Source organism: Dama dama, chromosome 4 (genome assembly GCF_033118175.1).
Source record: "Dama dama isolate Ldn47 chromosome 4, ASM3311817v1, whole genome shotgun sequence".
NCBI classification, from domain to species: Eukaryota; Metazoa; Chordata; class Mammalia; order Artiodactyla; family Cervidae; genus Dama; species Dama dama.
This window is the reverse complement of record NC_083684.1, coordinates 69,978,160-69,992,939: the sequence shown is the minus strand read 5'-3', so window position 1 is coordinate 69,992,939 and position 14,780 is coordinate 69,978,160. Positions and strand designations below refer to the sequence as shown.

The 14,780-nt window shown below is 59.0% G+C and overlaps 2 protein-coding genes across 2 annotated transcripts; both read right to left on the bottom strand.

The window, feature by feature from the left end:
* Positions 1-13: 13 nt before the first annotated feature.
* Positions 14-3,373, bottom strand: LENG1 (leukocyte receptor cluster member 1). Its single transcript, XM_061140361.1, has 4 exons — positions 3,191-3,373; positions 1,703-1,885; positions 846-1,108; positions 14-290 (listed from the first exon to the last, which is right to left on the bottom strand). The coding sequence occupies exons 1-4, from the start codon at positions 3,320-3,322 to the stop codon at positions 77-79; spliced, it is 792 nt and encodes a 263-aa protein (XP_060996344.1). The 5' UTR covers positions 3,323-3,373; the 3' UTR covers positions 14-76.
* Positions 3,374-3,713: 340 nt separating this feature from the next.
* TMC4 (transmembrane channel like 4) lies at positions 3,714-14,657 on the bottom strand. Its single transcript, XM_061140360.1, has 15 exons — positions 14,527-14,657; positions 12,957-13,170; positions 11,075-11,220; positions 10,316-10,548; positions 10,105-10,226; positions 7,525-7,672; positions 6,863-7,033; positions 6,449-6,612; positions 6,073-6,199; positions 5,708-5,805; positions 5,206-5,389; positions 4,691-4,821; positions 4,432-4,587; positions 4,114-4,192; positions 3,714-4,011 (listed from the first exon to the last, which is right to left on the bottom strand). Exons 1-15 carry the CDS (start codon positions 14,603-14,605, stop codon positions 3,943-3,945), a joined length of 2,121 nt encoding a protein of 706 aa, XP_060996343.1. The 5' UTR covers positions 14,606-14,657; the 3' UTR covers positions 3,714-3,942.
* Between the last annotated feature and the right edge of the window lie 123 nt (positions 14,658-14,780).

The following is a 14,780-nucleotide window of genomic DNA, read 5'->3' as shown; positions in this document are numbered from 1 at the left end:
TTTTGGAAAATATTTATGAATAAATAGTTTTATATGACGGCTGGCAGCAGCGGCCTCTCCTGTCCCCCCTTGAGAGTCAGGGAGCCGCCGGTGGGTCCTGCAGGCGGGGGCGCCGGGCCAGCTGGGGGTTGAACTGCGAGTTGTACCGCCTCCGCCGCTCGTCCATCTCTTCCGGCTGCTCCTGCGGGGCCGCTGTGCCGCCCACCCGGGCCAGCAAGGCCTCCGCCCGCGCCCTCTCAGCCGCTTCCCGCCGCAGTCGGTCTGCTCGGAGCTGCTCCAGGGACGGAGGCCTGGGGGGAGAGGACAGTCAGTGTGGGAAGCTGGAGGCCCAGCCCCTCAGAGGGCAGGGGTTTGACGCTGGGACCCGGCAGCTGGCCTCGCTGTCCTGACGAGCAGTGACCCCGGGCAGTGTCCCCCGTCAGTCCTCAGCTGGGCGGCCCCGCGCACTGCCTGGCTCACCCCCTCCTCTGTGGGAGGAAGGGCCCAGCAGGGTGCCAGCTGCACTTGGGGGTCTGGGGTCCTAGGAACACAAGCACGCCTGTTTACTTGGACCTCTGCTCCTCAGACTCTGGTCTCAGAAACAGCCTCAGAGCTTCCCTCTCACTGAATTTCATCTGTCAGGACCTAACCTATACAACGTGAACGATAGGTCTCAGCAAGCAGCTGAGCAGATATCCCCCCAGCCATCGGAGCAGTGGCTTTATGATATCACATAGTCTCTGCAGACCTGAGAACAGGCTGGAAACGTTCAAAGAAGTTACAAAAACGGGCTTGACCTTGCTGGCCCCAGAGCCTCGCCTCAACCAGAGCTCCCATGGTGGCCGCGGCCGAGGGAGGCCCCTCACTGTTTGGGTCGCTGTCTCTCGAGCCCCTTCTTCTCCTTGGTGCTGTGACCGCCACTGTCTCCCCTGTGCTTTCTCTTCTTCCCCAAGTGCTTCTGCATCTCCCGCAGCGGGTCCAGACGGCTCTTGATCTTCTCATCGGATCCTGGACCAGAGGGGGCGCTGCCCCGCCTTGGGGGCAGCTGGTACCATGGGGGCTGAGTCTGGGCTTCCGCTGCACTCTGGCCCAGGTATGTCAGGATGCCCAGGGCTTTCTCTTGCCTCTCCTGAGGGAGACAGAAGATGTGAAAGTGAGAACAGGAAGCATGTTCCCTCTGAGGGAGCCAAGGTTCCCGCGGAGGCAGAACCAGACATTCAGCCAGCAGAGCCTGTCAGGAGCCGACTCCACCAGCTGCTCGGGCTAAACAGGCCAGTCCCTGGGGCGCCCCGCTCTGGGGCACAAGGGCAGCTTCAGCAGCAAACAGCACAGGAAGGAGGGAGCTGTTTATGTTAGGGTTCAAAGGCAGCATCTTTGGGGAGATAATAAACCTGGAAGCAAGCCAGGCAGAGGAGTGACTGAGGTGGAGGCAGTTCCATCTGATGGGAAATCCCTGAGGGCAGGTGAGAGCAGCGGCTGATTGACACTTTAAAAGCTTAACTTCCCAAACACCTTCAGGGTCTGCACGTCAGGTTAGAGAGTGCCTAGCACCCGGCAGTAACCACCACCTCCTACACGCTATGTTTTAATGCTGGTCTGAGTTCTCTAGCTTGGTTAATCGCCACCATACCCCTAAACACTCCCGTAGTCACTCCTGAGGGCAAGGTGCACCCCCACCCCCAGCTCCACCCAGGATCTGAGGAAGAGGGTGAGATCGACTTACCTTCTCCTGTCGCTTCTCTTCCTCGTACTCTTTATTGCCTCTCGTCACCCCTTTCCCTTCTTCCAGCAGCTCCCGAAACAGATCCACAGGGCCAGAACTGCCTGGGGCTCCCGCTTCTGCTGCTTCAAGTGCAGGAAGTGAGTTCTGATGCCTGGCTTTCTTCCGTAGGAATTCTGTGCGGGCCTGAAAGTCACAGGCAGAACATTGAGAACCTAGCTGTAACCCAAGGGACTCTTGAGCCTGGTGCCAACCATGGAAAATCACAGGCCGTGGTGCTAAGGGCTCGAAGGAAGGGAGCAGGGGTGCTGGAAACCCAGAAGAGGCACCTGACCCTTCCTGGGGAGAGGGTGGAGCAATGAGGCAAGGTGTGGTTTGTAAGCCACCTTCCAAACAGTAAACCAGGGGGTTCCTAAACCAGGGGGGTTTCATCTTTGACACAATGAAAACAGCCATAAAGGCAGCCAAAACATCTATTAGGACAGGCAGGGCACCAAGTCACTATGCCCATTTGATTTCCAATTTCTACTGATAACCGTGAACTTAAAAAATATTACTGTGGCTGTACCAGATCTTAGTTATAGCATATGAGATCTATTTCCCTGACCAGGGACTGAACCTGGGACCCCTGCATTGGAAGCCACTGGACCACTAGAGAAGTCCATAAATGTGAACTTTAAAAACCCTGACTACCTCCCAGCCAGTGCTGACGATCGGATTAGTCAAAGGACTGGAAGCTAGGTGTAAACCAAACAGGTGAGGAGTTACAACGAGAGCTTCTAGTGTCTGCGAGAGCTTCTAGTGTCTGCGTGCAGCGGTGCAGGCAAAAGGCGCGCCCGGTGCAGCGGGACTAATACCACTGTCACTTCGCTGTCTCTCCTCTGAAGCCATCTCACTTCGCCGAAGGGAGAGAACTGCCCCGCTAAGAACGCACAGGGCTCGAGAAACTTTGCAAATCAAGCGCTTTGCACGGGGTGAACAACAGTGAAAAGCTAAAGTGAAGTCGTTCAGTCGTGTCCAACTCCTTGCGACCCCATGGTATGTAGCCCACCAGGCTCCTTCATCCAGGGGATTCTCCAGGCAAGAATACTGGAGCGGGTCGCCATTTCCTCCTCCAGGGGATCTTCCCGATCCCAGGGGGTCTCCCGCACTGCAGGCAGACTCTCCTGTCTGAGCCACCAGGAGACAACAGGAGCTCACTACACTGGGTGTTTGTACAGGTAAACGAACAAGTGGCCCGAACTTCCGTGAGCTGCCCAGGGCTCCGATTCTTCACGAGCCCCTACTCCGGCCCTCGAAAAGGACCAAGGAGAGGTCGAGGCGGGCGTCGGCACGGTCCGCAGGCACCTCCCGGGAGCCCGGCCCGAGGTCCGCCCGGGGTGCCCCGCGCCTGCGCGCCGCCCCGCGTCTGGCACTGCCCAGCTCCCGGCGCCTCCCGGGGCGCCTGCGCGCTGAGCCGCGGCGCCGCGTCCGCCCGGGCCCGGGGCTCACCTCCTGCTGAGCGAGCAGCGCCCTCCGCTCACGCTCTTTCTCCTCCTCCCGGGCTCGGGCCTCGTCACGCCGCACGCGGGCGACATTGTCCTTGTTCCGGACGTGCCAGCTCTTCTTGGGTAAAATATTCATGGCGCCTCAGCCGTCCGCGGACCGATAGGCCCACCTCCTGGCACTTCCAATTGGCGAGGGGAAGGCCCCGCCCCATTGCTGCTTCCTCCGCCACGGATTGGCTCTGCGCTGCCTGGCACGCCCCCAGAGGGCTGTAGCGAGAGGTGACTGGCTGCAGGGCCCACGTCCTCCGTCGCCGAGAATCGCGCGTGGCGTCGCCTAGCGACCGCCGCTTCTCACGACTCTGACTCAATCACGTGTCCCCGCCCTGACGCTCCTGAACGCAGCCGCTGATTGGCTGGCGCGGGTTCTCGCGGAAGAGTCGGCCACGCTCTCAGACCCACACATTTGATTGGTTTATGTCCCGCTGAAGGCTTTCCCCTAGCTTCTGGACCCGAGATTCAAAAAGCACTTAGCGGCCTCCGCTGTGTTTATTGATACAGTACTAGATTTATTGATACAGTACTAGAAAGAGGTTCACTGAAGGGTCGGGAGACTCAGCAGGGAATCCCAGGGCTGGAAAAGCACGGGGTCTTCTCCAGTTCGCTCATTTTCCAAATGATGTTGACGAAGCTAAAATAGGATCTGGGGGCAGGTCTGGGGCTGGAAGTGGGACGTCACCCCAAGCCAGGCTGGAGAGGTCAAAGAGCTCTGTTGACCGAGCTCAACGCCACAGCACGCTGTGCCAGGAAGACTTTATTCTGCGCCTCCTGAGGGAAAGGGTAGAGAGAGTGGGAGGTGAGACAAGTCTCTCCCCTGTGTTCCTTTTCATACTCTCCAGGACCCCTTCCCAGGGGCCAGGCCTGGCTCACCGTCTGTATCTGGCGTTTGAGTTCAGAGATGAGGCGTCCATATGAGTTAGCCAGGGCCACGGTATACGCCATCAGGATGCTAGAGGAGATAAAACGGAAGACACTCCCCAAACGTTCTCAGAATATCTTCCACTTAGGGCTTTTTAGAAACCAGGGGTCTGGACCTCCTCCTTCAGACTCAAGGAGTCGAAGCATCCCAGCCCCCTCCTTCCCTCAGACCCAAGAGTTTGGGCCCCCAGCCCACTTCTCTCTCGGAAGCAGGCGGTGGGACCCCAGGTCAGACATTCAGACTCAGACCCAGGAGTCTAGCGCCCTCACCTGGAGATCAGCAGAAGGGGCACAGCAAAAGCCTGGGTACCCAGGAAGAAGAGAAAATTCTGGGCCGTCTGAGGCAGCTTGCAGATAGACTCGGGGATCGCCACCCAGATGGACGACTGACCCCGGAATGGACCACACAGCTTGGAAGGTGGGATCCTGGAGTCAGAGACAGGCAGAGCTCAAGGATGGCCCAAAGTCAGAACCCTGGACAGAGGAGGGTGAAGGGTGGGAGAGAGAGGCCGGTACCTCTCACACTTACAGGAAGATACTATAAAGCACAGGAACGGCGGAGATGGCCAGACCCAGGAGGAGGACCAAGGGGAAAAAGAAATTCACAGTGGAGGCTCGAAAGGTGCGGGAGGCCGGGGAGCAGGTGGAGAAGAGGGTGATCTGGCAGGAGGGGATGAAGGGAATATGAGGCACAGGAATCTTAGCCCCAGACTCTCCTCCACCACCCAGGAGCCCTAATCCCTGGCCCCCTCTCCTCAATCAGGAGCCAGGAACCCCAGTTCTTTTCCACCACAAGACACAAGAGTCCGGGTCCCCCACTTCCCTCAGATCTAACAGTTGGGATGCCCTGGACCCCTCCTCCCACATCCAGGGGTCTGTCCTCCAGACCTGTCCTCTATCAGGATCTCGTAGTCAGGGACCCTGGCATCCTCCCCCACCAGGATCCAGCAGTCACATCCTTAAGTATTCTCCTCTCCCAGAATCCAGAAATCCAAGCCCCAGGACCTCCCCGCCTCAGACCCAAGGCTGCTCCCCACCGCTCACCTTCTTCAAGTAGAAAAGCAAGAGGAACTTCACCGTGTTGAGCAAAGGCAGTAAAGGGCAGAAAAAACTCCCCACCCAGACCACTGTCTGTGCGTAGATGAGCCCCAGCACTTCGTCAGGCACCTGGAACTCCTGGGTCCTCGCAAAGCGGCCCAGCGCCCCGGGACAGAGGCCGCAGAGCAGCCTGAGGGGCAGGGTGAGACCCACGGAATCAGAGACGGGCGGGCCACGGGTTTCCCCGCCTTCACCGTCCCGCCCACCAATGGGAAGTGAGTATATCTGGAGGCGGGGCGAAACTTCCCAGACCCAGCGGGGGGCGGGGAGGGTGTGCGTCTAGGGGGCGGGGCTTGAGTAGAGTTATTAATCGTGGCTGTATGGACCGGACTACCAGACCCGTGGAGGGGGCGTGGTCTGCGGGCCTAGGGCAGGGGCGGGGCTAGAAAGGGCGGGGAAAGAGACTACGGGTGCTGGGCGGGGCCACGGCAAGGGGCGGGACTCTCACTTCCGAGGAAACTGGATGAGCAGGATGACTGCCAGGCTGGTCAGCAGGTCAAACAGCAGGAGTTTGTACATCTCCTGTCCCAGGCGGGTCTCCCAGCACTGAGGGAGGAAGAACAGGTCAGAAAGACCTCAGGACCCTGTAGACCCAAACAGCTGAGTCTCCAAATTGCAAGAGTATGAGACTCTATCAATACTTTATCTGGGGGTTCTTTCTTCTTTTTAAAAATCCATACCCCTGTCCTCATGGGGAAGGTAGTCTAGCACCGCAAGCTCTTCTTTCATCCCAAACCAAGAATCTGGAACCCACCGGGCTCTTCCTTTCCTTCAAGGACCAAGGAGTCCCCCGTCCCGCCGCCGCATCCTCACCGGAAGTTTTTTATAATCGTAGCCACAGGTTTTGCACTCCGCATCCTCCGCATTGCCCCCGCAAGTGATCTGACTCCAGAGAGAGACGAGCAGGACCAGCAGGGAGACCAGGCGGAGAGACACTGTCCTGGCAAGGGGAAAAGAGAAAAAGGGCATCAACACTGATGGAGCGCCCACCACGTGCCCGGATTCTCCTGTGTGGAGCGTGCTCACAGTCCCCCCGCTTCACAGAAGAAGAAAACTGAGGCTCAGTGACAGGAGGAGTCGGGATCTGAATCCAGATCCCACCGGATCCTGAATCTTGACAATGTCAGTCTCTTATTTGGTAGAACCAATGTCCCTCAGCCAGACCCAGCCCACACCAGGAGTCCAGAACCTGAGTAGGATAAAAACGATCTGGCGACTCCTAGTGTAGCCCTCCAGGGGGGCAATGAGCTTGAACACAGGCGGCAGCACGAGGTTGACCACGGAGATGAAGATGGACGGAAGGTAATCCACCATGAGCTTCAGCACTGGCGTCCGCTGGATAAGAAGCTTGTCCTAGGAGGGAGGGTGGACCAAGAGAAGAGGCTCCGGGGTCTTGCAGGGGCCATGCTTACCACTGTCCTCCCCCAGCCTCTTCTTCCTTCAGCACCCTGAAAGTCCGCGGTCCAGTCATAACCACCGCCGCCACACACACACACAGACCCCAGTCCTTCCTCTCTGAGATTCCAAGAATCACAGGCTTCAGTCTCCTCCACCCTTGGAAAGGTAGGTTCCAGGGCCTTTCCTCCCCCAGGGCCCTCCACACCTGCAGCGTCACAGTGGCCTTGGTGGTAGCCCAGTAGATGCCGTAGAAGGCTGCCCCCAGGAGCGCCAGCACCACCAGGTTGAGCAGCAGGCGCACCGACCACAGCCTGGCCTGTTGGCCCAGGGTCTGCACCGCAGCCTTGCGCCGCACTCTGGCTTCCTCCAGCTCTACCTAAGGCCGGAAGAGACGCCCAGTCGTGTTCCAGTGCCCCAGGTCCAGCCGGCGGTCCACGCTCAACGGGAACTGATGCTGCATCGGATCTCTAAGAACGTCTATAGTCCTGTCCCAGCCCACCCAAGACCCTCCAGATTGACAATTTAGAATTGACTCCGCCCTTCTAAGGCCCCGCCCAACACATCAAGCTCCTCCTAGGGCCCGCCCAGCCCTCCTGCCTGGCCTTTGGTTTCGGTTCTACTCTACCCAGCCTTTTCTGGACACGCCCTGCTCTTAACTGCGAACGGATCTAGCTTTTTCCTTGTACCGTTGACCTCAGGCATCCCTGTAGTGGCCTTCAGCCGTTTTCCCTCAAGGCCCGCTTCCTAAGAAGAAAGCTCCGCCCAGCGTCTCTCTGGAGGCCCCGTCCCTGGCCCAGGCCCCGCCCATTCTCTCAACCCCGCCCCCTCGGGTGCCCCCAGCTCACCGGGCCCCACCGCTAAGCGCACCTGCAACTCATATAGGATCAGGCGCTGGCGGAGTCGCACGTGGACCTCCCCGCTGAGTCCAAAGTCCCAGGCGGAGAACACGCGGTGGCTGTAGCGGGTCAGGGCCTCTGACTCAGCCAACAACGTCTGCTTCAGTCCAGACACCGAGCTAAGAGAGGGGAGGACCAGGAAATGGAGTGTAGGCAAGACATCCGTGAACTGGGGGACAGCCCTGCCCTCTGATGGGGCAAATAGGGAAGATGAACTCTGAGACACAGGGCATTTGGAGAGCGGCTGCCTGATGGAGACACGTCCAGCCACTGATGCCAAAGAGTGAAGAAGAAATTGAGTAACAGACCTGGAGGACCGACACCTGAAAGGAGAGACAGAACCCTAAGAGATAAGACCAGCTCTCCTGAGAGAAAGGAACAGAGACCCCGGAGAGAGATGCAGACGGAAGACTGAAACCCCAAAGTGGCAGAGAGTCCAAGAAAGGGGACAAAGATTCAGTAAGAGAGAAGGAGATGGGAGGTTGGGTTCAGAGACCCAGAGGAAGGAGGGGGCCAGTAAAGAGACTGGGGGGGGGTGGGGGTGGAGATACAGACCTAGGGAGGGGACAGAAAACCTGAGAAAAGGACTAAAACAGAAAACGGAGCAAAAAGACTCCACGGCCATCTTCACCACCCCCGTTGCCAGCCGCATCGCCCCCGAGTGCGCCCACCTGCACTCCTTGCTTCCACCTGTGCCCTCTCGCCCAGCCCCTGTTCGCGAGCCAGTCCAACCTTCCTTTTATGGGGATCCATGGCACTCCCACTTAAAACCTACTCCACAGCTTCTCCTGGTTCTTGAATCCTGGGCACCTTCATAGCATAGTCTCCCTGAGACGACCCCACCTACTTCTCCAAGCTCAAACCCTGTCCCTCCTCCCCCTCCCCGCCTCTCATTTCCACCTCTTTCCACCACAGGGCCTTTGCAGTCACAGCCTGCGCTGTCTGAAGTGCCCGAATCTTGGCTGTTCACTGGCTGCCTCCCTGCCACCTTTCCAGCCTAGAGGTCACCTCCTCAGAGAGTCCGCACGGCCACTCCACGCAAGACGGTCCCCGCGCGTTACTCTGCATCAGAGAGGGCCAGCAAACTATGGCCCTGAGACCAAGTCTTGTTTTTTGTAAATAAAGTTTTCCTGGCACACAGCCATGCCCACTCATTTTCCTACTGTCCACAGTCGCTTTTGCCCAGCAGACTGTAGTGGAGACGGAGATCACGTGACCTGCAAAGATGCAACTACTTCCCACCTGGCCTTCCCTTTTTTACCAGGAAAACAAAAAATTTGCTGATCCCTGCTCTCATTTGTTTTCTATATAGTACAGCTCTCAAACCACAAATACTGATTGGCTTATTTATTTAACAGTCAGTCTCGAAATTTATCTCCCCTACTTGACTGTAAGCTGTACCTCTCTGGTGTCCCTGGACCCCAGCACAGTGCCTGGCTTTCTGAGAACACTATATATATATATATATATATAAGTCGTGTTTCTTTCTTGACCCTAGTCCCTTCCTTTGGGAGTCTCGCAGGCTTGCCTGAGTGCCGGTGAGTCTCAGATTTGTAACTTCAGAGCAGACTCCTCTGCAGAACCCACATATGCAAATGCCTACTCAATATTCCCTCATAATCTACTGATCCAAAACTGCACCCAGGATATTCCCCGCCCAAAGCCTGCTCTTTCTACAGCCCTCCCCATTTCAAATGGCAAACACCTGGAGTCATTCTTTTTTCGTTTGTTTTGGAGTCATTATTATTTTCTTTAATTTTTGGCTGTTCCCTGAGGCATACAGGACCTTAGTTCCCTGACCAGGGGTTGAACCTGCGCCCCCTGCAGTGGAAGGCAGAGTCTTAACCACTGGACCACCAGGGAAGTTCCAACACCTGGAGTCATTCTTAACTTCCATCATTCACCACACCCCGAATCCAATTATTAGGGAATCCTGTGGGCTTTAGTCTCAACGTATGTAGAGTCTCCCTTTATATAAAGAAGAAAATGGGCCAAAAGCAAGCTATAGTGTTAATACAAATGATGGTGGTTGGGGGCTGGGCAGCTCGGATGATCACCCTCTAACATGCCATACAATCCACTCATTATGGCCTATTGCTTATTACTTGTCTCTCCTGCTAAAATGTCAGCTCCACCAGGGCCAACCAGACTCTGTTGGATTTTTTTTTTTTTTTTTTTTTTTGGCTCTGTTTTATCAAATGCCTAGAACAATGCTTGACACATAGTATCTGCTCAGTTAATATCTATCCCTGAGTGAATGAATCACCCGTTTGTTTCCTATTCAGCCACTCTCCCCTGCAGAAAAGAAGCAATTAATTTCCTTGTTTATTTAATATCTTACCCTCCCCACTAGACTAAGTCGCAGCAGGGAGACATCTCCCATCTTTATCCCTGGCCTGGAACCAGTCATGAAGCATTTTAAAATCTGACAGCAATTCAAGCAGAGAGAAAGGGACCCTGGAGCGAGACTCAGGCCTATGGGGGAGGGCGCTCCTCCCACCGCGCCTCCCCGCCACGGTCCAGGGGATCTGGGTGCAGGGCTGTCACTGACCGGTGAAGGATGAGCAGCAGGTAGAGGAGGCCAGTGGCAAAGGCGGCGCACAGGTAGGTGATGGTCAGGTGTGGGCGGGGCGGGTAGAACCCGTAGAAGAGAGGAGACCATTCTAGAAAACCCTGCGGGAGGAAAGGCAGGACGAGGGGGCTCAGGAAGCAGGGCCACCAGGGTCGGGGGTCCCTGAGGGTCCCGGGACCCAGGCACGCACCTCTCCGGAGAGCAAGTTGAAGAGCTCGGTGGCGAAGGTGACCAGGCCGTGGGAGCCGGGGTTGTAGGAGCCGCAGGGAGAGGAGGCGTTCGGGGCAGGGGGACCCGGGGGAGTCCCCTCCAACCAGGTGGGCAGCAGAACCATGCAGGCCGTCAGCACCGAGGCCAGCACGTTGAGAAGCAGCAGGAAGCGCAGCAGCGAGAAGTAGGACTCGGTGCCGGCGCCAAACTGTCCTGCAGGGGGCAGCAGAGAGGCCGCGGGCTCCGCTCCCGGTCCGGTCCCCGCCTGGGTCCAGCTCCCAGACCCTCCTCCCTCAGACCCGGGGGTCCAGCCCCGCCTTCCTCAGATCCGGGGGTCCAGCCCCCAGACCCTGCTCCCCAGACCCGGGGGTCCAGCCCCTCCTTCCTCAGACCCGGGGGTCCAGGCCCCCAGCCTCTCCTCCCTCAGACCCGGGGGTCCAGCCCCCAGACCCTCCTCCCCAGACCCGGGGGTCCAGCCCCGCCACCCTCAGACCCGGGGGTCCAGCCCCGCCTTCCTCAGACCCGGGGGTCCAGGCCCCCAGCCTCTCCTCCCTCAGACCCGGGGGTCCAGCCCCCAGACCCTCCTCCCCAGACCCGGGAGTCCAGCCCCGCTTCCCTCAGACCCGGGGGTCCAGGCCCCTAGCCCCGCCACCCTTAGACCCGGGGGCCCAGCCCCTCCTCCCTCAGGCCAGGAGTCCAGTTCTGCCCCAAGTCGCCAGCCTAGCCCCATCCCCCATACCCCCGATCTTCTTCAGCGTCCACGCCCAGGGCTGCAGGGAGCGCAGGCCTTCCCGCACCTTCTCCTTGGACCTCCGCATCAGCCGAGTCCATTGGGCCCCTGTGGACCCCGCGCCCTGGGCCACTCGGTCCCTGGCAAGTCTCTGTCTGGGGTGGGGTGGGGCGGAACAGAGTCAGAGACAGAAAAGCAGGGGCCTAGCCGCCCCAGATGGAAACCATCAACAGGGAGAGGCAACCCAGTGGTTGCACGAAGAAGTAGGTTTCTGTGTATTCCTAACAGGGGATACTCCATAGCAACAAAAAGAAACACATCTAATGCTAAGCATAAGACAGAAAATACACACTGCAGGGTTCAATTTAAGAAGGACCCAGAGCAAGCACAAAGTGTTCAGGGATGCACACACAGATGGCGAAGCTGTGAAGAAAAGCAAGGAAGTGATCCTCTTCAAAAGTCTGGGAAGGAGATGCGGGTGCCCCAGGTGGAAGGATCCTTGCTTTGGGAAAACTCTGTAAGCCTCTGCATGATGTCTCATGCACTTTTCTGTCAGCAAATATCATCATAAAGTTAAAAAAGAGGTAGGTGTGATAGTGTGACTTACAATAAGAAACACATTTTGTAGTGTATGATATCCCATGGGGAATCTAAAAAAAATTGAACTGAGAGTTCCCTGGCAGTCCAGTGGTTAGGACTCTGTGCTCTCACTGCTGAGGGCGGAGGTTCAATCCTCGGTCAGGGAACTAAAAATCCCACAAGCTGCACTGAACAGTCAAAAAATGAAATGAAGTAAAATAAAAAACCGAGCTCAGAAGAGAGCAGGATGGTGGTAACCAGCGGGTAGAGTAGGTAAATGCTGAAGTTGGTCAAGGAATACAAACTTCCAGTTAAAAGATGAATGAATTCTGGGAATCTAATAATGTAGAGCTGGGTGATCATAGCTCATAATGCTGCACTGTATAGTTGAAGGTTGCCAACAGAGTAAGTGTTTTCACCACAGAAAAACAAACAGTAATTATGTGACAGGGTGGAGATGTCAGCTAGCCTGACTGTGGTAATCATTTTGCAACATATAAGTGTATATGTAACACTGTACACCTTAAACTTATAAGATGCTATCTGTCAACTGTATCGAAATAAAGCAGGGGGCAGGGAGGACTTCCCTGGAGGCCCAGTGGTTAAGATAAAATAAAAAGAACTATATTATTTGGGCTTTGTCCTATTGGCACAGGGCTCCTAAAGCCTAGAATTTCCTAAGTGGTGAGAGTGATAAAGGTGTCCTTTTTATGTCTCCAGGTAGATAGTGTCAAAGTTGAGTTGCATTGTTGGACACCCAGCCAGAGTCAGACCATTGCCTGGCATGAGGAAACCTCCCCACACCTCGGGACTGTGCCCAGATTATATAAGGAGCAAGGATCGGTGTCAAGGGTCACCTGAGGAGCAGCCAGGGCCCTGTTCTCAGAAGGGCCTCCGGCTGACTTGCACTGCTGTGCCATATGCATAGTAACTGTGGAACGAGAGACCCGGCTTTCACTGGGCCCTGCCAATTATGCAGCAGGACAGGGGAGAGAAAGACGTTAACAGAGTGGTAGGAGGCAGAGACCGACATAAAACTCAGAGAGAGAGAAAAAGTGAACCACAGATTTCAGACAGAGGCAGTCAGGCTTGGAGGGAAAAAGACACAAGACACTGGAACCTGGGAGAGAGCACCAGGATCCTGCAGACAGGACTCCTTGGAGCCGAGAAGCTCCAACACAGACGGGGGCAAGGAGACCCAGAGGGGTGGCTGGGTGAGATGCAGGGACCAACCAGGGACCGAGCAGGGGGTGGAGTGGCCAGCTGGTGGGCAGGGGGCCCAGGCCTGGAGGGGACAGGAAGGTGGCCTCACCTGTGTGCCCGCCTGGCCTGCATGGGCCACGGCAGTTCCCGGGAGGGGCCGGGCTCCGGCAGCTCCTGATGTGAGGCGTCTGCGGAGGTCTGCATGCTCCTCCATGCCTCCTCGTCCTCACCCTCCTCAGCCCCCCAGGGCAGCACCCCAGGGCCTCGGTACCGAAGGGTGGCAGCGCTGGGCAGCTCATTCAGCACAGAGGACAGCGACGGGCCTGGGCAAGGACAGGGCGCTGGGAGGGCCTAGGGTCCAGGCCCCACGCCTCCCCCCTCAGACCCGGGGGTCCAGCCCCACGCCTCCTCCTTCAGACCTGGGGGTCCAGGCCCCAGGCCTCTCCCCTCAGACCTGGGGGTCCAGGCCCCAGGCCTCCCCCCTCAGACCCGGGGGTCCAGCCCCACGCCCCTCCTCCCTCAGACTTGGGGGTCCAGCCCCACGCCTCCTCCTTCAGACCTGGGGGTCCAGGCCCCAGGCCTCTCCCCTCAGACCTAGGGGTCCAGCCCCACGCCCCTCCTCCCTCAGACCTGGGGGTCCAGCCCCACGCCTCCTCCCTCAGACCTGGGGGTCCAGGCCCCAGCCCTCCCCTCTCAGACCCGGGGGTCCAGCCCCAGGCCTCCCCGCTCAGACCTAGGGGTCCAGCCCCACGCCCCTCCTCCCTCAGACCCGGGGGTCCAGGCCCCACGCCTCCCCCCTCAGACCCGGGGGTCCAGCCCCACACCTCCTCCCTCAGACCCCGGGGTCCAGCCCCCACACCTCCCCCCTCAGACCCAGGGGTCCAGGCCCCACGCCCCTCCTCCCTCAGACCCGGGGGTCCAGGCCCCACACCTCCTCCCTCAGACGTGGGGGTCCAGGCCCCAGCCCTCCCCCCTCAGACCTGGGGGTCCAGCCCCAGGCCTCCCCCCTCAGACCTAGGGGTCCAGCCCCACGCCCCTCCTCCCTCAGACCCGGGGGTCCAGGCCCCAGGCCTCCCCCCTCAGACCCGGGGGTCCAGGCCCCAGGCCTCCCCCCTCAGACCCGGGGGTCCAGCCCCACACCTCCCCCCTCAGATCCGGGGGTCTAGGCCTCAGGCCGCCCCCTCAGACCCGGGGAGTCCAGGTCCCACACCTCCTTCCTCAGACCCACGGGCCCAGGCCCCACGCCCCTTCTCCCTCAGACCCGGGGGTCCAGCCCCACGCCTCCCCACTCAGACCCGGGGGTCCAGGCCCCCAGCCCTCCTCCCCAGACCCGGGAGTTTGGACCCCAGCCCTCCTCCCCAGACCCGGGAGTTTGGACCCCATTCCCAGACACCGCCCCTCCCCGCCCCCCACTCTCCAAGCACCCAAGGGAGGCAGCTCCCACCTCAGGCTGAGGGGCGGGCTCCGGACTTCCTTCCCCGTGACTCGTCGGGCCCCTCCCGCCCCTCAGACGCGCGGACCCTCCCGCCTCTAGCGCTCTCCGCCTCCCAGGCTCTGGGTCTGCGCACTCCTCCCGGGAGCTCGAAGTCCTGGCCCCTGGGTCCCCCCTGCCCCGGGCGGGGCCCCGGTTCTCCGCCTCCCCCAGACGAACCGGACCCGACCTTCTCCAGGTCCCCCACCTGTTCTGGCCGCCCGGGGTGCCGGCCGCCCCTCCGCGGAGCCCCAGGCCTCCGGGTCCCACTGCGGGCGCTCCTCCATGTCCCGGCCGCCGATCCGTTTCCGTCTCCAGGGCCCCCCGAGCGGGGACCGCCCCGGGCGAGGGCGGGGCCTGAGGCGGGCGCGCACCTGGCCGCCAGGTGGCCCGGAGGCAGGGCCCGCTCCTTCCCGGAAACTTCAGGGCCGCTGCTGGCAGGCCTCCTGGGAGCTGCGACCC

Excerpts from the sequence above, each read along its gene's own strand:
- LENG1 (XM_061140361.1), bottom strand. The coding sequence starts at position 3,322 with ATGAATATTTTACCCAAGAAGAGCTGGCACGTCCGGAACAAGGACAAT. Across the intron at positions 1,109-1,702 it reads AAGAGAAGCGACAGGAGAAG|GAGAGGCAAGAGAAAGCCCT; the intron begins GTAAGTCGATCT and ends TGTCTCCCTCAG. Across the intron at positions 291-845 it reads GAGAGACAGCGACCCAAACA|GCCTCCGTCCCTGGAGCAGC; the intron begins GTGAGGGGCCTC and ends CTCTCCCCCCAG.
- TMC4 (XM_061140360.1), bottom strand. The coding sequence starts at position 14,605 with ATGGAGGAGCGCCCGCAGTGGGACCCGGAGGCCTGGGGCTCCGCGGAG. Across the intron at positions 10,227-10,315 it reads TCAACTTGCTCTCCGGAGAG|GGTTTTCTAGAATGGTCTCC; the intron begins GTGCGTGCCTGG and ends TTCCTCCCGCAG. Across the intron at positions 4,012-4,113 it reads TCAAACGCCAGATACAGACG|GAGGCGCAGAATAAAGTCTT; the intron begins GTGAGCCAGGCC and ends CCTTTCCCTCAG.